We start from the raw sequence: 25,198 nt of genomic DNA on the forward strand, positions 1-25,198 counted from the left end.
AGGGACTATCAAGCAGCCAGTTACAGGACAGGGAATATCAAGCAGCCAGTTACAGGATATGGATTATCAAGCAGCCAGTTACAGGATATGGAATATCAAGCAGCCAGTTTCAGGATATGGAATATCAAGCAGCCAGTTACAGGATATGGAATATCAAGCAGCCAGTTACAGGATAAGGAATATCAAGCAACCAGTTAAAGGATATGGAATATCAAGCAGCCAGTTACAGGATATGGAATATCAAGCAGCCAGTTACAGGATATGGAATATCAAGCAGCCAGTTACAGGATATGGAATATCAAGCAGCCAGTTACAGGATAACGAATATCAAGCAGCCAGTTAAAGGATATGGAATATCAAGCAGCCAGTTAAAGGATATGGAATATCAAGCAGCCAGTTACAGGATATGGAATATCAAGCAGCCAGTTACAGGATTTGGAATATCAAGCAGCCAGTTACAGGATATGGAATATCAAGCAGCCAGTTACAGGATATGGAATATCAAGCAGCCAGTTACATGATGAGGAATATCAAACAGCCAGTTACAGGATATGGAATATCAAGCAGCCAGTTACAAGATATGGAAAATCAAGCAGCTAGTTACAGGATATGGAATATCAAGCAGCCAGATACAGGATATGGAATATCAAGCAGCCAGTTACAGGATATGGAATATCAAGCAGCCAGTTACAGGATAAGGAATATCAAGCAGCCAGTTAAAGGATATGGAATATCAAGCAGCCAGTTACAGGATATGGAATATCAAGCAGCCAGTTACAGGATATGGAATATCAAGCAGCCAGTTACAGGATATGGAATATCAAGCAGCCAGTTACAGGATAAGGAATATCAAGCAGCCAGTTACAGGACAGGGAATATCAAGAAGCCAGTTACAGGATATGGAATATCAAGCAGCCAGTTACAGGACAGGGAATATCAAGCAGCCAGTTACAGGACAGGGAATATCAAGCAGCCAGTTACAGGATATGGAATATCAAGCAGCCAGTTACAGGATATGGAATATCAAGCAGCCAGTTACAGGATATGGAATATCATGCAGCCAGTTACAGGATATGGAATATCAAGCAGCCAGTTACAGGATATGGAATATCAAGCAGCCAGTTACAGGATAAAGAATATCAAGCAGCCAGTTAAAGGATATGGAATATCAAGCAGCCAGTTACAGGATATGGAATATCAAGCAGCCAGTTACAGGATATGGAATATCAAGCAGCCAGTTAAAGGACATGGAATATCAAGCAGCCAGTTACAGGATATGGAATATCAAGCAGCCAGTTACAGGATATGGAATATCAAGCAGCCAGTTACAGGATATGGAATATCAAGCAGCCAGTTACAGGATATGGAATATCAAGCAGCCAGTTACAGGATATGGAATATCAAGCAGCCAGTTACAGGATATGGAATATCAAGCAGCCAGTTACAGGACAGGGAATATCAAGCAGCCAGTTACAGGACAGGGAATATCAAGTAGCCAGTTACGGGATAGGGATTATCAAGCAGCCAGTTACAGGATAAGGAATATCAAGCAGCCAGTTACAGGACAGGGACTATAAAGCAGCCAGTTACAGGACAGGGAATATCAAGCAGCCAGTTACAGGATATGGATTATCAAGCAGCCAGTTACAGGATATGGAATATCAAGCAGCCAGTTTCAGGATATGGAATATCAAGCAGCCAGTTACAGGATATGGAATATCAAGCAGCCAGTTACAGGATAAGGAATATCAAGCAACCAGTTAAAGGATATGGAATATCAAGCAGCCAGTTACAGGATATGGAATATCAAGCAGCCAGTTACAGGATATGGAATATCAAGCAGCCAGTTACAGGATATGGAATATCAAGCAGCCAGTTACAGGATAACGAATATCAAGCAGCCAGTTAAAGGATATGGAATATCAAGCAGCCAGTTAAAGGATATGGAATATCAAGCAGCCAGTTACAGGATATGGAATATCAAGCAGCCAGTTACAGGATTTGGAATATCAAGCAGCCAGTTACAGGATATGGAATATCAAGCAGCCAGTTACAGGATATGGAATATCAAGCAGCCAGTTACATGATGAGGAATATCAAACAGCCAGTTACAGGATATGGAATATCAAGCAGCCAGTTACAAGATATGGAAAATCAAGCAGCCAGTTACAGGATATGGAATATCAAGCAGCCAGATACAGGATATGGAATATCAAGCAGCCAGTTACAGGATATGGAATATCAAGCAGCCAGTTACAGGATAAGGAATATCAAGCAGCCAGTTAAAGGATATGGAATATCAAGCAGCCAGTTACAGGATATGGAATATCAAGCAGCCAGTTACAGGATATGGAATATCAAGCAGCCAGTTACAGGATATGGAATATCAAGCAGCCAGTTACAGGATAAGGAATATCAAGCAGCCAGTTAAAGGATATGGAATATCAAGCAGCCAGTTAAAGTATATGGAATATCAAGCAGCCAGTTACAGGATATGGAATATCAAGCAGCCAGTTACAGGATATGGAATATCAAGCAGCCAGTTAAAGGATATGGAATATCAAGCAGCCAGTTACAGGATATGGAATATCAAGCAGCCAGTTACAGGATATGGAACATCAAGCAGCCAGTTAAAGGATATGGAATATCACGCAGCCAGTTACAGGATATGGAATATCAAGCAGTCAGTTACAGGATATGGAATATCAAGCAGCCAGTTACAGGATATGGAATATCAAGCAGCCAGTTACAGGATATGGAATATCAAGCAGCCATTTAAAGGATATGGAATATCAAGCAGCCAGTTACAGGATATGGAATATCAAGCAGTCAGTTACAGGATATGGAATATCTAGCAGCCAGTTACAGGATATGGAACATCAAGCAGCCAGTTACAGGATATGGAATATCAAGCAGCCAGTTACAGGATATGGAATATCAAGCAGCCAGTTACAGGATATGGAATATCAAGCAGCCAGTTACAGGATATGGAATATCAAGCAGCCAGTTACAGGATATGGAATATCAAGCAGCCAGTTACAGGATATGGAATATCAAGCAGCCAGTTACAGGATATGGATTATCAAGCAGCCAGTTACAGGATTTGGAATATCAAGCAGCCAGTTACAGGATATGGAATATCAAGCAGCCAGTTGCAGGATGTGGAATATCAAGCAGCCAGTTAAAGGATATGGATTATCAAGCAGCCAGTTACAGGATATGGATTATCAAGCAGCCAGTTACAGGATAAGGATTATCAAGCAGCCAGTTACAGGATATGGAATATCAAGCAGCCAGTTACAGGATATGGATTATCAAGCAGCCAGTTACATGATATGGAATATCAAGCAGCCAGTTACAAGATATGGAATATCAAGCAGCCAGTTACAGGATATGGAATATCAAGCAGACAGTTACAGGATATGGAATATCAAGCAGCCAGTTACAGGATAAGGAATATCAAGCAGCCAGTTAAAGGATATGGAATATCAAGCAGCCAGTTACAGGATATGGAATATCAAGCAGCCAGTTACAGGATATGGAATATCAAGCAGCCAGTTACAGGATATGGAATATCAAGCAGCCAGTTACAGGATATGGAATATCAAGCAGCCAGTTACAGGATATGGAATATCAAGCAGCCAGTTACAGGATATGGAATATCAAGCAGCCAATTACAGGATATGGGATATCATTCAGGCAGTTACAGGATATGGAATATCAAGCAGCCAGTTACAGGACAGGGAATATCAAGCAGCCAGTTACAGGATAGGGATTATCAAGCAGCCAGTTACAGGATAAGGAATATCTAGCAGCCAGTTACACGACAGGGAATATCAAGCAGCCAGTTACAGGACAGGGAATATCAAGAAGCCAGTTACAGGATATTGAATATCAAGCAGCCAGTTACAGGACAGGGAATATCAAGCAGCCAGTTACAGTACAGAGAATATCATGCAGCCAGTTACAGGATATGGAATATCAAGCAGCCAGTTACAGGATATGGAATATCAAGCAGCCAGTTACAGGATATGGAATATCAAGCAGCCAGTTACAGGATAAAGAATATCAAGCAGCCAGTTAAAGGATATGGAATATCAAGCAGCCAGTTACAGGATATGGAATATCAAGCAGCCAGTTAAAGCATATGGCATATCAAGCAGCCAGTTACAGGATATGGAATATCAAGCAGCCAGTTACAGGATATGGAATATCAAGCAGCCAGTTACAGGATATGGAATATCAAGCAGCCAGTTACAGGATATGGAATATCAAGCAGCCAGTTACAGGATATGGAATATCAAGCCGCCAGTTACAGGATATTGAATATCAAGCAGCCAGTTACAGGATATGGAATATCAAGCAGCCAGTTACAGGATATGGATTATCAAGCAGCCAGTTACAGGATATGGAATATCAAGCAGCCAGTTACAGGACAGGGAATATCAAGCAGCCAGTTACAGGACAGGGAATATCAAGCAGCCAGTTACGGGATAGGGATTATCAAGCAGCCAGTTACAGGATAAGGAATATCAAGCAGCCAGTTACAGGACAGGGACTATCAAGCAGCCAGTTACAGGACAGGGAATATCAAGCAGCCAGTTACAGGATATGGAATATCAAGCAACCAGTTAAAGGATATGGAATATCAAGCAGCCAGTTACAGGATATGGAATATCAAGCAGCCAGTTACAGGATATGGAATATCAAGCAGCCAGTTACAGGATATGGAATATCAAGCAGCCAGTTACAGGACAGGGAATATCAAGCAGCCAGTTACAGGACAGGGAATATCAAGTAGCCAGTTACGGGATAGGGATTATCAAGCAGCCAGTTACAGGATAAGGAATATCAAGCAGCCAGTTACAGGACAGGGACTATCAAGCAGCCAGTTACAGGACAGGGAATATCAAGCAGCCAGTTACAGGATATGGATTATCAAGCAGCCAGTTACAGGATATGGAATATCAAGCAGCCAGTTACAGGATATGGAATATCAAGCAGCCAGTTACAGGATATGGAATATCAAGCAGCCAGTTACAGGATAAGGAATATCAAGCAACCAGTTAAAGGATATGGAATATCAAGCAGCCAGATACAGGATATGGAATATCAAGCAGCCAGTTACAGGATATGGAATATCAAGCAGACAGTTACAGGATAAGGAATATCAAGAAGCCAATTACAGGATAAGGAATATCAAGCAGCCAGTTAAAGGATATGGAATATCAAGCAGCCAGTTAAAGGATATGGAATATCAAGCAGCCAGTTACAGGATATGGAATATCAAGCAGCCAGTTACAGGATATGGAATATCAAGCAGCCAGTTAAAGGATATGGAATATCAAGCAGCCAGTTACAGGATATGGAATATCAAGCAGCCAGTTACAGGATATGGATTATCAAGCAGCCAGTTACAGGATATGGAATATCAAGCAGCCAGTTACAGGACAGGGACTATCAAGCAGCCAGTTACAGGACAGGGAATATCAAGCAGCCAGTTACAAGATATGGAATATCAAGCAGCCAGTTACAGGATATGGAATATCAAGCAGACAGTTACAGGATATGGAATATCAAGCAGCCAGTTACAGGATAAGGAATATCAAGCAGCCAGTTAAAGGATATGGAATATCAAGCAGCCAGTTACAGGATATGGAATATCAAGCAGCCAGTTACAGGATATGGAATATCAAGCAGCCAGTTACAGGATATGGAATATCAAGCAGCCAGTTACAGGATATGGAATATCAAGCAGCCAGTTACAGGATATGGAATATCAAGCAGCCAGTTACAGGATATGGAATATCAAGCAGCCAGTTACAGGATGTGGAATATCAAGCAGCCAGTTAAAGGATATGGATTATCAAGCAGCCAGTTACAGGATATGGATTATCAAGCAGCCAGTTACAGGATAAGGATTATCAAGCAGCCAGTTACAGGATATGGAATATCAAGCAGCCAGTTACAGGATATGGACTATCAAGCAGCCAGTTACATGATATGGAATATCAAGCAGCCAGTTACAAGATATGGAATATCAAGCAGCCAGTTACAGGATATGGAATATCAAGCAGACAGTTACAGGATATGGAATATCAAGCAGCCAGTTACAGGATAAGGAATATCAAGCAGCCAGTTAAAGGATATGGAATATCAAGCAGCCAGTTACAGGATATGGAATATCAAGCAGCCAGTTACAGGATATGGAATATCAAGCAGCCAATTACAGGATATGGGATATCATTCAGGCAGTTACAGGATATGGAATATCAAGCAGCCAGTTACAGGACAGGGAATATCAAGCAGCCAGTTACAGGATAGGGATTATCAAGCAGCCAGTTACAGGATAAGGAATATCTAGCAGCCAGTTACACGACAGGGAATATCAAGCAGCCAGTTACAGGACAGGGAATATCAAGAAGCCAGTTACAGGATATGGAATATCAAGCAGCCAGTTACAGGACAGGGAATATCAAGCAGCCAGTTACAGTACAGAGAATATCATGCAGCCAGTTACAGGATATGGAATATCAAGCAGCCAGTTACAGGATATGGAATATCAAGCAGCCAGTTACAGGATATGGAATATCAAGCAGCCAGTTACAGGATAAAGAATATCAAGCAGCCAGTTAAAGGATATGGAATATCAAGCAGCCAGTTACAGGATATGGAATATCAAGCAGCCAGTTAAAGCATATGGCATATCAAGCAGCCAGTTACAGGATATGGAATATCAAGCAGCCAGTTACAGGATATGGAATATCAAGCAGCCAGTTACAGGATATGGAATATCAAGCAGCCAGTTACAGGATATGGAATATCAAGCAGCCAGTTACAGGATATGGAATATCAAGCCGCCAGTTACAGGATATTGAATATCAAGCAGCCAGTTACAGGATATGGAATATCAAGCAGCCAGTTACAGGATATGGATTATCAAGCAGCCAGTTACAGGATATGGAATATCAAGCAGCCAGTTACAGGACAGGGAATATCAAGCAGCCAGTTACAGGACAGGGAATATCAAGCAGCCAGTTACGGGATAGGGATTATCAAGCAGCCAGTTACAGGATAAGGAATATCAAGCAGCCAGTTACAGGACAGGGACTATCAAGCAGCCAGTTACAGGACAGGGAATATCAAGCAGCCAGTTACAGGATATGGAATATCAAGCAACCAGTTAAAGGATATGGAATATCAAGCAGCCAGTTACAGGATATGGAATATCAAGCAGCCAGTTACAGGATATGGAATATCAAGCAGCCAGTTACAGGATATGGAATATCAAGCAGCCAGTTACAGGACAGGGAATATCAAGCAGCCAGTTACAGGACAGGGAATATCAAGTAGCCAGTTACGGGATAGGGATTATCAAGCAGCCAGTTACAGGATAAGGAATATCAAGCAGCCAGTTACAGGACAGGGACTATCAAGCAGCCAGTTACAGGACAGGGAATATCAAGCAGCCAGTTACAGGATATGGATTATCAAGCAGCCAGTTACAGGATATGGAATATCAAGCAGCCAGTTACAGGATATGGAATATCAAGCAGCCAGTTACAGGATATGGAATATCAAGCAGCCAGTTACAGGATAAGGAATATCAAGCAACCAGTTAAAGGATATGGAATATCAAGCAGCCAGATACAGGATATGGAATATCAAGCAGCCAGTTACAGGATATGGAATATCAAGCAGACAGTTACAGGATAAGGAATATCAAGAAGCCAATTACAGGATAAGGAATATCAAGCAGCCAGTTAAAGGATATGGAATATCAAGCAGCCAGTTAAAGGATATGGAATATCAAGCAGCCAGTTACAGGATATGGAATATCAAGCAGCCAGTTACAGGATATGGAATATCAAGCAGCCAGTTAAAGGATATGGAATATCAAGCAGCCAGTTACAGGATATGGAATATCAAGCAGCCAGTTACAGGATATGGATTATCAAGCAGCCAGTTACAGGATATGGAATATCAAGCAGCCAGTTACAGGACAGGGACTATCAAGCAGCCAGTTACAGGACAGGGAATATCAAGCAGCCAGTTACAGGATATGGATTATCAAGCAGCCAGTTACAGGATATGGATTATCAAGCAGCCAGTTACAGGATATGGAATATCAAGCAGCCAGTTACAGGATATGGAATATCAAGCAGCCAGTTACAGGATAAGGAATATCAAGCAGCCAGTTACAGGACAGGGAATATCAAGCAGCCAGTTACAGGATATGGAATATCAAGCAGCCTGTTACAGGATATGGAATATCAAGCAGCCAGTTACAGGATATGGAATATCAAGCAGCCAGTTACAGGATATGGAATATCGAGCAGCCAGTTACAGGATAAGGAATATCAAGCAGCCAGTTAAAGGATATGGAATATCAAGCAGCCAGTTACAGGATAAGGAATATCAAGCAGCCAGTTACAGGACAGGGAATATCAAGAAGCCAGTTACAGGATATGGAATATCAAGCAGCCAGTTACAGGACAGGGAATATCAAGCAGCCAGTTACAGGATATGGAATATCAAGCAGCCAGTTACAGGACAGGGAATATCAAGCAGCCAGTTACAGGACAGGGAATATCAAGCAGCCAGTTACAGGACAGGGAATATCAACCAGCCAGTTACAGGATATGGAATATCAAGCAGCCAGTTACAGGATATGGAATATCAAGCAGCCAGTTACAGGATAAGGAATATCAAGCAGCCAGTTACAGGATATGGAATATCAAGCAGCCAGTTACATGATATGGTTAATCAAGCAGCCAGTTACAGGATATGGAATATCAAGCAGCCAGTTCCAGGATAAGGAATATCAAGCAGCCAGTTAAAGGATATGGAATATCAAGCAGCCAGTTACAGGATATGGAATATCAAGCAGCCAGTTAAAGGATATGGAATATCAAGCAGCCAGTTACAGGATATGGAATATCAAGCAGCCAGTTACAGGATATGCAATATCAAGCAGCCAGATACAGGATATGGATTATCAAGCAGCCAGTTACATGATATGGAATATCAAGCAGCCAGTTACAAGATATGGAATATCAAGCAGCCAGTTACAGGATATGGAATATCAAGCAGCCAGTTACAGGACAGGGACTATCAAGCAGCCAGTTACAGGACAGGGAATATCAAGCAGCCAGTTACAGGATATGGATTATCAAGCAGCCAGTTACAGGATATGGATTATCAAGCAGCCAGTTACAGGATATGGAATATCAAGCAGCCAGTTACAGGATATGGAATATCAAGCAGCCAGTTACAGGATAAGGAATATCAAGCAGCCAGTTACAGGACAGGGAATATCAAGCAGCCAGTTACAGGATATGGAATATCAAGCAGCCTGTTACAGGATATGGAATATCAAGCAGCCAGTTACAGGATATGGAATATCAAGCAGCCAGTTACAGGATATGGAATATCGAGCAGCCAGTTACAGGATAAGGAATATCGAGCAGCCAGTTAAAGGATATGGAATATCGAGCAGCCAGTTACAGGATAAGGAATATCAAGCAGCCAGTTACAGGACAGGGAATATCAAGAAGCCAGTTACAGGATATGGAATATCAAGCAGCCAGTTACAGGACAGGGAATATCAAGCAGCCAGTTACAGGACAGGGAATATCAAGCAGCCAGTTACAGGACAGGGAATATCAACCAGCCAGTTACAGGATATGGAATATCAAGCAGCCAGTTACAGGATATGGAATATCAAGCAGCCAGTTACAGGATAAGGAATATCAAGCAGCCAGTTACAGGATATGGAATATCAAGCAGCCAGTTACAGGATATGGTTAATCAAGCAGCCAGTTACAGGATATGGAATATCAAGCAGCCAGTTCCAGGATAAGGAATATCAAGCAGCCAGTTAAAGGATATGGAATATCAAGCAGCCAGTTACAGGATATGGAATATCAAGCAGCCAGTTAAAGGATATGGAATATCAAGCAGCCAGTTACAGGATATGGAATATCAAGCAGCCAGTTACAGGATATGCAATATCAAGCAGCCAGATACAGGATATGGATTATCAAGCAGCCAGTTACATGATATGGAATATCAAGCAGCCAGTTACAAGATATGGAATATCAAGCAGCCAGTTACAGGATATGGAATATCAAGCAGCCAGTTACAGGATATGGAATATCAAGCAGCCAGTTCCAGGATAAGGAATATCAAGCAGCCAGTTACAGGATAGGGATTATCAAGCAGCCAGTTACAGGATAAGGAATATCAAGCAGCCAGTTACAGGACAGGGAATATCAAGCAGCCAGTTACAGGACAGGGAATATCAAGCAGCCAGTTACAGGATATGTAATATCAAGCAGCCAGTTACAGGATATGGAATATCAAGCAGCCAGTTACAGGATAAAGAATATCAAGCAGCCAGTTAAAGGATAAGGAATATCAAGCAGCCAGTTACAGGATATGGAATATCAAGCAGCCAGTTACAGGATATGGAATATCAAGCAGCCAGTTACAGGATATGGAATATCAAGCAGCCAGTTACAGGATATGGAATATCAAGCAGCCAGTTACAGGATATGGAATATCAAGCAGCCAGTTACAGGATATGGAATATCAAGCAGCCAGTTACAGGACAGGGAATATCAAGCAGCCAGTTACAGGACAGGGAATATCAAGCAGCCAGTTACGGGATAGGGATTATCAAGCAGCCAGTTACAGGATAAGGAATATCAAGCAGCCAGTTACAGGACAGGGAATATCAAGCAGCCAGTTACAGGACAGGGAATATCAAGCAGCCAGTTACAGGGTATGGAATATCAAGCAGCCAGTTACAGGACAGGGAATATCAAGCAGCCAGTTACAGTACAGAGAATATCATGCAGCCAGTTACAGGATATGGAATATCAAGCAGCCAGTTACAGGATATGGAATATCAAGCAGCCAGTTACAGGATATGGAATATCAAGCAGCCAGTTGAAGGATACGGAATATCAAGCAGCCAGTTACAGGATATGGAATATCAAGCAGCCAGTTACAGGACAGGGAATATCAAGCAGTCAGTTACAGGACAGGGAAGATCAAGCAGCCAGTTACAGGATATGGAATATCAAGCAGCCAGTTACAGGATATGGAATATCAAGCAGCCAGTTACAGGATAAGGAATATCAAGCAGCCAGTTACAGGATATGGAATATCAAGCAGCCAGTTACAGGATATGGTTAATCAAGCAGCCAGTTACAGGATATGGAAATCAAGCAGCAAGTTACAGGATATGGAATGTCAAGCAGCCAGTTACAAGATATGGAATATCAAGCAGCCAGTTACAGGACAGGGAATATCAAGCAGCCAGTTACAGGACAGGGAATATCAAGCAGCCAGTTACGGGATAGGGATTATCAAGCAGCCAGTTACAGGATAAGGAATATCAAGCAGCCAGTTACAGGACAGGGGCTATCAAGCAGCCAGTTACAGGACAGGGAATATCAAGCAGCCAGTTACAGGATATGGAATATCAAGCAGCCAGTTACAGGATATGGATTATCAAGCAGCCAGTTACAGGATATGGATTATCAAGCAGCCAGTTACAGGATAAGGATTATCAAGCAGCCAGTTACATGATATGGAATATCAAGCAGCCAGTTACAAGATATGCAATATCAAGCAGCCAGTTACAGGATATGGAATATCAAGCAGCCAGTTACAGGATATGGAATATCAAGCAGCCAGTTACAGGATAAGGAATATCAAGCAGCCAGTTAAAGGATATGGAATATCAAGCAGCCAGTTACAGGATATGGAATATCAAGCAGCCAGTTACAGGATATGGAATATCAAGCAGCCAATTACAGGATATGGGATATCATTCAGCCAGTTACAGGATATGGAATATCAAGCAGCCAGTTACAGGACAGGGAATATCAAGCAGCCAGTTACAGGACAGGGAATATCAAGCAGCCAGTTACAGGATAGGGATTATCAAGCAGCCAGTTACAGGATAAGGAATATCTAGCAGCCAGTTACAGGACAGGGAATATCAAGCAGCCAGTTACAGGACAGGGAATATCAAGCAGCCAGTTACAGGGTATGGAATATCAAGCAGCCAGTTACAGGACAGGGAATATCAAGCAGCCAGTTACAGTACAGAGAATATCATGCAGCCAGTTACAGGATATGGAATATCAAGCAGCCAGTTACAGGATATGGAATATCAAGCAGCCAGTTACAGGATATGGAATATCAAGCAGCCAGTTACAGGATAAAGAATATCAAGCAGCCAGTTAAAGGATATGGAATATCAAGCAGCCAGTTACAGGATATGGAATATCAAGCAGCCAGTTTAATGATATGGCATATCAAGCAGCCAGTTACAGGATATGGAATATCAAGCAGCCAGTTACAGGATATGGAATATCAAGCAGCCAGTTAAAGGATATGGAATATCAAGCAGCCAGTTGAAGGATACGGAATATCAAGCAGCCAGTTACAGGATATGGAATATCAAGCAGCCAGTTACAGGACAGGGAATATCAAGCAGTCAGTTACAGGACAGGGAATATCAAGCAGCCAGTTACAGGATATGGAATATCAAGCAGCCAGTTACAGGATATGGAATATCAAGCAGCCAGTTACAGGATAAGGAATATCAAGCAGCCAGTTACAGGATATGGAATATCAAGCAGCCAGTTACAGGATATGGTTAATCAAGCAGCCAGTTACAGGATATGGAATATCAAGCAGCCAGTTACAGGATAAGGAATATCAAGCAGCCAGTTAAAGGATATGGAATATCAAGCAGCCAGTTAAAGGATATGGAAATCAAGCAGCAAGTTACAGGATATGGAATGTCAAGCAGCCAGTTACAAGATATGGAATATCAAGCAGCCAGTTACAGGACAGGGAATATCAAGCAGCCAGTTACAGGACAGGGAATATCAAGCAGCCAGTTACAGGATAGGGATTATCAAGCAGCCAGTTACAGGATAAGGAATATCAAGCAGCCAGTTACAGGACAGGGAATATCAAGCAGCCAGTTACAGGACAGGGAATATCAAGCAGCCAGTTACAGGATAGGGATTATCAAGCAGCCAGTTACAGGATAAGGAATATCTAGCAGCCAGTTACAGGACAGGGAATATCAAGCAGCCAGTTACAGGACAGGGAATATCAAGCAGCCAGTTACAGGGTATGGAATATCAAGCAGCCAGTTACAGGACAGGGAATATCAAGCAGCCAGTTACAGTACAGAGAATATCATGCAGCCAGTTACAGGATATGGAATATCAAGCAGCCAGTTACAGGATATGGAATATCAAGCAGCCAGTTACAGGATATGGAATATCAAGCAGCCAGTTACAGGATAAAGAATATCAAGCAGCCAGTTAAAGGATATGGAATATCAAGCAGCCAGTTACAGGATATGGAATATCAAGCAGCCAGTTTAATGATATGGCATATCAAGCAGCCAGTTACAGGATATGGAATATCAAGCAGCCAGTTACAGGATATGGAATATCAAGCAGCCAGTTAAAGGATATGGAATATCAAGCAGCCAGTTGAAGGATACGGAATATCAAGCAGCCAGTTACAGGATATGGAATATCAAGCAGCCAGTTACAGGACAGGGAATATCAAGCAGTCAGTTACAGGACAGGGAATATCAAGCAGCCAGTTACAGGATATGGAATATCAAGCAGCCAGTTACAGGATATGGAATATCAAGCAGCCAGTTACAGGATAAGGAATATCAAGCAGCCAGTTACAGGATATGGAATATCAAGCAGCCAGTTACAGGATATGGTTAATCAAGCAGCCAGTTACAGGATATGGAATATCAAGCAGCCAGTTACAGGATAAGGAATATCAAGCAGCCAGTTAAAGGATATGGAATATCAAGCAGCCAGTTAAAGGATATGGAAATCAAGCAGCAAGTTACAGGATATGGAATGTCAAGCAGCCAGTTACAAGATATGGAATATCAAGCAGCCAGTTACAGGACAGGGAATATCAAGCAGCCAGTTACAGGACAGGGAATATCAAGCAGCCAGTTACAGGATAGGGATTATCAAGCAGCCAGTTACAGGATAAGGAATATCAAGCAGCCAGTTACAGGACAGGGAATATCAAGCAGCCAGTTACAGGACAGGGAATATCAAGCAGCCAGTTACAGGATATGGAATATCAAGCAGCCAGTTACAGGATATGGAACATCAAGCAGCCAGTTACAGGATAAGGAATATCAAGCAGCCAGTTACAGGATATGGAATATCAAGCAGCCAGTTACAGGATATGGAATATCAAGCAGCCAGTTACAGGATAAGGAATATCAAGCAGCCAGTTACAGGACAGGGAATATCAAGCAGCCAGTTACAGGATATGGAATATCAAGCAGCCAGTTACAGGACAGGGAATATCAAGCAGCCAGTTACAGGACAGGGAATATCAAGCAGCCAGTTACAGGACAGGGAATATCAACCAGCCAGTTACAGGATATGGAATATCAAGCAGCCAGTTACAGGATATGGAATATCAAGCAGCCAGTTACAGGATAAGGAATATCAAGCAGCCAGTTACAGGATATGGAATATCAAGCAGCCAGTTACAGGGTATGCTTAATCAAGCAGCCAGTTACAGGATATGGAATATCAAGCAGCCAGTTACAGGATAAGGAATATCAAGCAGCCAGTTACAGGACAGGGAATATCAAGCAGCCAGTTACAGGATATGGAATATCAAGCAGCCAGTTACAGGACAGGGAATATCAAGCAGCCAGTTACAGGACAGGGAACATCAACCAGCCAGTTACAGGATATGGAATATCAAGCAGCCAGTTACAGGATATGGAATATCAAGCAGCCAGTTACAGGATAAGGAATATCAAGCAGCCAGTTACAGGATATGGAATATCAAGCAGCCAGTTACAGGATATGGTTAATCAAGCAGCCAGTTACAGGATATGGAATATCAAGCAGCCAGTTACAGGATATGGAATATCAAGCAGCCAGTTACAGGATATGGAATATCAAGCAGCCAGTTACAGGATAAGGAATATCAAGCAGCCAGTTACAGGATATGGAATATCAAGCAGCCAGTTACAGGATATGGTTAATCAAGCAGCCAGTTACAGGATATGGAATATCAAGCAGCCAGTTACAGGATAAGGAATATCAAGCAGCCAGTTAAAGGATATGGAATATCAAGCAGCCAGTTACAGGATATGGAATATCAAGCAGCCAGTTACAGGATATGGAATATCAAGCAGCCAGTTACAGGATATGGAATATCAAGCAGCCAGTTACAGGATAAGGAATATCAAGCAGCCAGTTAAAGGATATGGAATATCAAGCAGCCAGTTACAGGATATGGAATATCAAGCAGCCAGTTACAGGATATGGAATATCAAGCAGCCAGTTAAAGGATATGGAATATCAAGCAGCCAGTTACAGGATATGGAATATCAAGCAGCCAGTTACAGGATATGGAATATCAAGCAGCCAGTTACAGGATATGGAATATCAAGCATCCAGTTACAGGATATGGAATATCAAGCAGCCAGTTACAGGATATGGAATATCAAGCAGCCAGTTACAGGATATGGAATATCAAGCAGCCAGTTACAGGATATGGAATATCAAGCAGCCAGTTACAGGACAGGGAATATCAAGCAGCCAGTTACAGGACAGGGAATATCAAGCAGCCAGTTACAGGATATGGAATATCAAGCAGCCAGTTACAGGATATGGAATATCAAGCAGCCAGTTACAGGATATGGAATATCAAGCAGCCAGTTACAGGACAGGGAATATCAAGCAGCCAGTTACAGGACAGGGAATATCAAGCACCCAGTTACAGGATAGGGATTATCAAGCAGCCAGTTACAGGATAAGGAATATCAAGCAGCCAGTTACAGGACAGGGAATATCATGCAGCCAGTTACAGGACAGGGAATATCAAGCAGCCAGTTGAAGGATATGGAACATCAAGCAGCCAGTTACAGGACAGGGAATATCAAGCAGCCAGTTAAAGGATATGGAACATCAAGCAGCCAGTTACAGGATAAGGAATATCAAGCAGCCAGTTACAGGATATGGAATATCAAGCAGCCAGTTACAGGATATGGAACATCAAGCAGCCAGTTACAGGATAAGGAATATCAAGCAGCCAGTTACAGGATATGGAATATCAAGCAGCCAGTTACAGGACAGGGAATATCTGAAGCTGTCCCTGGGTCCCGGTTGTTTTTTGCTTCCTCTGGCTGCACGCAATTGTTTAAGAGAAAAGTTCAAATGCAGTGTTCAGCTGTCTTTATCGCCCAGATGTTATGGAGAGATAGACACACTCACTGACTGGAGTGTTCAGCTGTCTTTATCGCCCAGATGTTATAGAGAGATAGACACACTCACTGACTGGAGTGTTCAGCTGTCTTTATCGCCCAGATGTTATGGAGAGATAGACACACTCACTGACTGGAGTGTTCAGCTGTCTTTATCATCCAGATGTTATGGAGAGATAGACACACTCACTGACTGGAGTGTTCAGCTGTCTTTATCGCCCAGATGTTATGGACAGATAGACACACTCACTGACTGGAGTGTTCAGCTGTCTTTATCGCCCAGATGTTATAGAAAGATGGACACCTACACTGACTGCGGAGGACCCAAACTGCTGTAGCAACGACACAGAGATTGTCACAATCCACCTAAATATTTCATGGCGTCTCTCGTGGTCTTTGTAAAGGGTACAAAAGTCAGGACTGCGGAGCCTGCTAGCTCTGCCAACATCATGTGACTGGATTTCTGCTGTGTCATTTCTTGTCTGTAACTTTCCTCTCAATGCTGTACTTTTCATAGGTTTTATTTCACATCCAAAGTTCAACGTTCAAGTCCCTGATTTATTCTGTTTCAAGGTTTAGAAATGTAAAGCCGAGCAACGCTGATGGTGTGGCACGTCTCTAATCGTGTTTGTCCTCTCTTTTCTCTTCCTGTCTCATCACCTACCTACCTCTATATATTCCTCTAATCAATCTCCTATACCTGCTCTCCTTTACCTTCCAAATATTCCCTCTATTCCTTACTCTTTCCCCTCTCTCTGTCTCTCTCCCTCTTTGTCTCTTTGTCTCTCTCCCTCTTTGTCTCTCTGTCGCTTTGTCTCTTTGTCTCTCTGTCTCTCTCTGTCTCCTTGTCTCTGTCTCTCTGTCGCTTTGTCTCTTTGTCTCTCTCCCTCTTTGTCTCTCTGTCGCTTTGTCTCTTTGTCTCTCTGTCTCTCTCTGTCTCCTTGTCTCTGTCTCTCTGTCGCTTTGTCTCTTTGTCCTCTCTGTCTCTCTGTCTCTTTGTCTGTCTCTCTGTCTCTTTGTCTGTCTCTCTGTCTCTCTGTCGCTTTGTCTCTTTGTCTCTCTGTCTCTCTGTCTCTTTGTCTGTCTCTCTGTCTCTCTGTCTCTTTGTCTGTCTCTCTGTCTCTTTGTCTGTCTCTTTGTCTCTGTCTCTCTGTCTCCCTCTTTGTCTCTCTGTCTCTGTCGCTCTGTCTCTCTGTCGCTTTGTCTCTTTGTCTCTCTGTCTCTGTCTCTCTGTCTCTTTGTCTGTCTCCTTGTCTCTGTCTCTCTGTCTCTTTGTCTATCTCTTTGTCTGTCTCTTTGTCTCTGTCTCTCTCTGTCTCTCTCTGTCTCTCAGTCCCTCTCCATCTTCTTCCTCCTTTCATGCCTCCCATCACCCACCTTGCAGGCAGAGGAAGTGGAAGGCGGAAGAAGATCCACCCATGCCTGTGCCCCTTTTACAAGACAGACCACACCCTCATCTAACTAGGCAGAGGGAAATACAGACCACACCCTCATCTAACTGGGCAGAGGGAAATACAGACCACACCCTCATCTAACTGGGCAGAGGGAAATACAGACCACACCCTCATCTAACTGGGCAGAGAGAAATACAGACCACACCCTCATCTAACTGGGCAGAGGGAAATACAGACCACACCCTCATCTAACTGGGCAGAGGGAAATACAGACCACACCCTCATCTAACTGGGCAGAGGGAAATACAGACCACACCCTCATCTAACTGGGCAGAGGGAAATACAGACCACACCCTCATCTAACTGGGCAGAGGGAAATACAGACCACACCCTCATCTAACTGGGCAGAGGGAAATACAGACCACACCCTCATCTAACTGGGCAGAGAGAAATACAGACCACACCCTCATCTAACTGGGCAGAGGGAAATACAGACCACACCCTCATCTAACTGGGCAGAGGGAAATACAGACCACACCCTCATCTAACTGGGCAGAGAGAAATACAGACCACACCCTCATCTAACTGGGCAGAGGGAAATACAGACCACACCCTCATCTAACTGGGCAGAGGGAAATACAGACCACACCCTCATCTAACTGGGCAGAGGGAAATACAGACCACACCCTCATCTAACTGGGCAGAGGGAAATACAGACCACACCCTCATCTAACTGGGCAGAGGGAAATACAGACCACACCCTCATCTAACTGGGCAGAGGGAAATACAGACCACACCCTCATCTAACTGGGCAGGATGTTTTTATACTGACTACAACACATTCAAGCGGCATCCTTCCGGATCGTGAACTCACAATGAAAGAGAACATAATAACGTCAAGAAAACAGACAACAGAACCTGTTGACGATGACAACGGAACCCGCTGACGGCGACAACGGAACCCGCTGACGGCGACAACGGAACCCGCTGACGGCGACAACGGAACCCGCTGACGGCGACAACGGAACCCTCTGACGGCGACAAAAACAGATTGGGTGAATTTGCATATCTCTCCTTACATCTTCAGCTCTCTGAAAGGAATATCTACTATTGTCTACCTGAGATGAGGCAGCAAGGTGGAACTACGCTGTGGCGATGATCCTCTATGTATTTTTCACCAAAAACCCAAAGGGAATTCTAAGGTCAACGTTCAGCAGAGAGACAGTATTGGCCTGTAGCAGCTGATACACAGGTGGCTTTGAGTGGAGATGAGAAGAGACCAGTCTGGGCAAACAATGAGCTGCGTAGTGAACTTAACCTGGAATGGACTAGATCTATCTGGATCTATCTGGATCTAACTGGATCTAACTGGATCTATACGTCATGAGAAAAGGCACTCTGAACTGTATTTGATTTCTCCTTGCTGTTTTGGATGTCAAACAAATATTTGGGGGCCATTCTTTTCCTGACCGTTTTTGTTTTCTTCCCTTCTGGAAGTTTCCTCTGAGGCTTTGACACTGTGGCTGCAGTGAGATTAAAATGGGATGATATTTGGAGGCCTTTGTTGTTGAAGATATGGGCTTGTGTTATTATAGCTTTTAACCCTCTCCCCCTTTAGTAAGGCTGTAGTACGGATCTCTACCCCTCTCCCCCTTTAGTAAGGCTGTAGTACGGATCTCTACCCCTCTCCCCCTTTAGTAAGGCTGTAGTACGGATCTCTACCCCTCTCCCCCTTTAGTAAGGCTGTAGGGAGGATCTCTACCCCTCTCCCCCTTTAGTAAGGCTGTAGTACGGATCTCTACCCCTCTCCCCCTTTAGTAAGGCTGTAGTACGGATCTCTACCCCTCTCCCCCTTTAGTAAGGCTGTAGGGAGGATCTCTACCCCTCTCCCCCTTTAGTAAGGCTGTAGTACGGATCTCTACCCCTCTCCCCCTTTAGTAAGGCTGTAGGGAGGATCTCTACCCCTCTCCCCCTTTAGTAAGGCTGTAGTACGGATCTCTACCCCTCTCCCCCTTTAGTAAGGCTGTAGGGAGGATCTCTACCCCTCTCCCCCTTTAGTAAGGCTGTAGGGAGGATCGTGTGTGTGTGTGTGCTCGTGCTCCATTGGCTACATCAGCATTCTGTCCCTTGCATCTTTTTGTTGTTGTTTTATTCCCAGTTCATCCCAAAGACTCATCCATGCTGAAACAGGTCCTCTGGCTTCCAGGACAGCGCCATTTCTCATTATACTGATAAACGTCCAGATTAAAACTCAACTCATAACACAATGTTTTTTCTTTGGACATCAATAAATCACACCTTAGTATTTTACTAGCAAATTAGTGTCAGATTTAATAATGGATCACTACGGATAATAGCTCTGCAATCTATTATCGTTGGGAGATCAGTTCAACATTCTGGGATACTCCGGACTGACAGATTAATACTGTAATGAGAGAGAGGTTTCTACACCAGACAGACTGCTACTGTAATGAGAGAGAGGTTTCTACACCAGACAGACTGCTACTGTAATGAGAGAGAGGTCTCTACACCAGACAGACTGCTACTGTAATTAAGGAGGGGTCTCTACACCAGACAGACTGCTACTGTAATTAAGGAGGGGTCTCTACACCAGACAGACTGCTACTGTAATTAAGGAGGGGTCTCTACACCAGACAGACTGCTACTGTAATGAGAGAGAGGTCTCTACACCAGACAGACTGCTACTGTAATTAAGGAGGGGTCTCTACACCAGACAGACTGCTACTGTAATTACAGAGAGGTCTCTACACCAGACAGACTGCTACTGTAATGAGAGAGAGGTCTCTACACCAGACAGACTGCTGCTGTAATTACAGAGAGGTCTCTACACCAGACAGACTGCTACTGTAATGAGATAGAGGTTTCTACACCAGACAGACTGCTGCTGTAATTACAGAGAGGTCTCTACACCAGACAGACTGCTACTGTAATGAGAGAGAGGTCTCTACACCAGACAGACTGCTACTGTAATTAAGGAGGGGTCTCTACACCAGACAGACTGCTACTGTAATTACAGAGAGGTCTCTACACCAGACAGACTGCTACTGTAATGAGAGAGAGGTCTCTACACCAGACAGACTGCTACTGTAATTAAGGAGGGGTCTCTACACCAGACAGACTGCTACTGTAATTACAGAGAGGTCTCTACACCAGACAGACTGCTACTGTAATGAGAGAGAGGTCTCTACACCAGACAGACTGCTGCTGTAATTACAGAGAGGTCTCTACACCAGACAGACTGCTACTGTAATGAGAGAGAGGTTTCTACACCAGACAGACTGCTGCTGTAATTACAGAGAGGTCTCTACACCAGACAGACTGCTACTGTAATGAGAGAGGTCTCTACACCAGACAGACTGCTACTGTAATGAGAGAGAGGTCTCTACACCAGACAGACTGCTACTGTAATTAAGGAGAGGTCTCTACACCAGACAGACTGCTACTGTAATGAGAGAGGGGTCTCTACACCAGACAGACTGCTACTGTAATTACAGAGAGGTCTCTACACCAGACAGACTGCTACTGTAATGACAGAGAGGTCTCTACACCAGACAGACAGACTGCTACTGTAATGAGAGAGAGGTCTCTACACCAGACAGACTGCTACTGTAATTACAGAGAGGTCTCTACACCAGACAGACTGCTACTGTAATTACAGAGAGGTCTCTACACCAGACAGACTGCTACTGTAATGACAGAGAGGTCTCTACACCAGACAGACGGCTACTGTAATGACAGAGGGGTTTCTACACCAGACAGACTGCTACTGTAATTACAGAATGGTTTCTACACCAGCTCTACACCAGACAAACAGACTGCTACTGTAATGACAGAGAGGTTGCTAACCTCCAAACCACCTCTCAAGGCCCTGAAGCAACTCCACACGGACATACTAAAACAGAGACATGTTCTCCAAGGACTCTGGTTGAGTTATACTCTCTCTGTGAATGTCATAAGGTTCAGTAACCTTTTTTTTTTCTCATGTCAATCTAGATTTGTCAGTGAAAGGTTGTTATGATGCGTTGGATCCGTCAATTTAGTGAGGAGCCACAGGACGTGTTTCCATGGAAACTCGTGGACGGCGCTAGGGACCGCTTGTATTTTTTTTCTTCCAGGGCGGAGATGGTGTCAGAACCGGAGTAACTGTGTCAAGCACGCGCGGAACATAACAGAACGGCGAGGCTGCGTTCAGCGAAGTATTCTCCTGTACGGTTCTCTCTCTAGGGCTGACCTGCAGAGGTTGGATGGTATATGAACTGGAAACGACTCACCAGCCACCAGGCTTGCTGATAGAAACAAGAAGGATGACTACTCAATCTGAACTATCAATGAAGCAGGGGACTAGTACATGGTCAATGAAGCTGGAGGCTAGGACATGGTCAATGAAGCTGGAGGCTAGGACATGGTCAATGAAGCATGGGAATAGGACATGATCAATGAAGCTGGGGTATAGGACATGGTCAGTCAAGCTGGGGTCTAGGACATGGTCAATGAAGCAGGGTGATTGGACATGGTCAATGAAGCTGGAGGCTAGGACATGGTCAATGAAGCTGGAGGCTAGGACATGGTCAATGAAGCATGGGAATAGGACATGATCAATGAAGCTGGGGTATAGGACATGGTCAGTCAAGCTGGGGTCTAGGACATGGTCAATGAAGCAGGGTGATTGGACATGGTCAATGAAGCTGGAGAGTAGGACATGGTCAATGAAGCTGGAGGCTAGGACTAGGACATGGTCAATGAAGCTGGAGGCTAGGACTAGGACATGGTCAATGAAGCAGGGTGATTGGACATGGTCAATGAAGCTGGGTTATAGGACATGGTCAATGAAGCTGGGGTATAGGACATTGTCAGTGAAGCTGGAGGCTAGGACATGGTCAATGAAGCTGAGGACTAGTACATGGTAAATGAAGCAGGGTGATAGGACATGGTCAATGAAGCTGGAGGCTAGGGACATGGTCAATGAAGCTGGAGGCTAGGACTAGGACATGGTCAATGAAGCTGAAGATCAGTACATGGTATGAGCTCCCTGAAGCAGTCTTGCAGGTTTGCTGAAAGGAAGAAGAATGACTGTAGCAGGGAAGGTCTTGTTCTACTAAACTGACTGACTACTTCTCAACTATTCTACTGGCCTATTCAACTCTTAAAGGAAAACCCACTCTTAGTGGCTCACCAGGTTTGCTGATTGAAACACGTATTGAAGCGGGAAAGGTTTGATCTAACTCTCTACCTGGACTAGTCACCTCCTGCTCTCTGTTGGTCTACTCTGTTTTTCAATAAACTCATCTGGGTTACAACTTAGGGATGGATCCCAATTCATCCACTGCTTTTCCTCCCGTGGATGTTATTAAGACATAACATGTCACATCACCTCACGACTGATACTCTTGCAACTTTATCACATTGCTCTCTCTCCCCCCCCCCCCTCGGCTCATCTTGTAAAACCTTGCTGAAAAGCTTTATCATAGCTTTGACAGCAGAGGTGTTTGCGTCATCGCAATTACTCCTGTGCAGCTTCAATTGGAAATGATTAAGCAGATCATAGCAAACCAGTGTTTACGCTGCGATCCCCTGGCTTCTGCGTTATAATCTCCCAATTATCGGGGAAAGGTTCGGCAAAGACAAACGGTTGGGGTTTCGGTGGGGGCGGGAACAGACGGGAGACGACGCCCGCTTCGCTTTTCAAACGCTTCAGATGTAAACATCAGCAGAAAATGGACTGTGATCGTGACAGGAAGGGGAGGGGTTGAGAGTAGCTGTTGCGAGAGAGTGAATAACATCTTGTGATGTGAGTGATGGAGTCAAGATGTCAGGGAGAAGAAGAATTATCAGAAACAGTGACGCTGTGAGATGTATTCCCACTAGAGAGGAAGATGGGAGGAAGATGGGAGGAAGATGAGAGGAAGATGGAGGAAGATGGGAGGAAGATGGGAGGAAGACGGGAGGAAGACGGGAGGAAGACGAGAGGAAGACGGGAGGAAGACGAGAGGAAGACGGGAGAAAGACGGGAGAAAGACGGGAGGAAGACGGGAGGAAGACGGGAGGAAGATGGGAGGAAGATGACAGGAAGATGGGAGGAAGATGGGAGGAAGATGGGAGGAAGATGACAGGAAGACGGGAGGAAGATGGGAGGAAGATGGGAGGAAGATGGGAGGAAGATGGGAGGAAGACGGGAGGAAGACGGGAGGAAGACGGGAGGAAGATGACGAAGATGAGATATGGGAATTGTTAAATTGGTGTAGTGTCTGTATGCCATCTTTGACATCTTCCCCTTTTGAAGACCCTCCAGCGGTCAGGGGGGTTTTTCCTTTCCCAGTCGCGATGTAACTTCACCATTACGATGATCACATACATGGTCATTTTTACGAGCCAACGTTTTAATTAAGAGCGTTTCCTAAACAAACACGTGGAGAGAAAGTTTCTCTAAGTGTATCGTTATAAAACCACATGTCCATACTGATAGGATCAAGAAGAAGAAAAAAACACAGCTGCTCTCGGATCAGTTGTCTACATTCATACCTAAGACATTAGAATTTTTCCCACTGACGAGGGATCAGTTCCTAGAGAGATATTATCACCTAAGGCACTACATGGTAGACTGGGCACGTCATTGCGCACATGTCGCCCCACATCACGAAACACATTGAGGCAAAGTTTACAGACAGTAGAATAGTCGCAAAATAAAACTCAATTGATTGTAGGTGAAATAGATTTAAATATGATTGAAATATAGGCTCATGTAATCTATGTATATTTTAATGCCGTCATTTTCGGGTTATTTTTTTTCATTTGAAGCATCATTTTATCATTCACTTGTTTTGTTACAATTGCTAATATTTTGGCAAATGTTGTATTTGTGGTCAACTTCATTCTGAAGTCACAGTCAGACAGATAACCTAGGAGGTTTTCTGTGAATAAAGTGACGTCGAACGGCAAAAGAAAAGCATTTAACGACCCAAGAGGGGTCTGGATCACTCATAAATGTACAAAGGTGTTTAGGAGCCATGTCACCAACAAAGGATTTGGTAAACTTTGGCTGCTAAAGATACATTTTTGTAAGAAGTTTCTAACGATGATATTAATGCTACGAAGGCTCTGGGGAAACAAGGCTCAGCTTTAAAACGCTCCCCTTGCACTGTATGTCCTCTCCTTGATCCTGTAGAATTTGCCACTGTGGATTGTTTAGATGGAGCGAGAACATGGTGTTTGAGTTACACTGTGGATTGTTTTGTGACCCATTTACTTGCAATTTACTTCCATTTCAACCCATCGACACACCCATGTCCAACTCATATGAAGTCTTCATGTCGTCCAGCCCATCAGCCACGGGATTGAGCCGTTATGATGTGAGATTTAGAAAGCTAAACCCATATCTTTATCCCTTTATTAATGAATGTGCTATTAATACAACCCATGAAGTTAGACGGAGACCCAGATTCAATGAATGATTCATTATCCCTTCATTCATGAATGT

At 43.7% G+C, this 25,198-nt stretch overlaps 1 protein-coding gene across 1 annotated transcript in view; it reads left to right on the plus strand.

Moving 5' to 3' along the window:
- Positions 1-25,198, plus strand: part of csmd2 (CUB and Sushi multiple domains 2) — an 854,766-nt gene that overhangs the window by 829,352 nt on the left and 216 nt on the right. Inside the window, 1 exon segment of the mRNA XM_082961372.1 lies at positions 17,643-25,198. This exon segment is cut by the window's right edge and continues 216 nt beyond it. Within this exon segment, the coding sequence (XP_082817498.1) occupies positions 17,643-17,844 (202 nt within the window). The 3' untranslated portion in view covers positions 17,845-25,198.

The sequence above is a fragment of the Salmo salar genome, chromosome 14 (genome assembly GCF_965601325.2).
Source record: "Salmo salar chromosome 14, fSalSal1, whole genome shotgun sequence".
NCBI classification, from domain to species: Eukaryota; Metazoa; Chordata; class Actinopteri; order Salmoniformes; family Salmonidae; genus Salmo; species Salmo salar.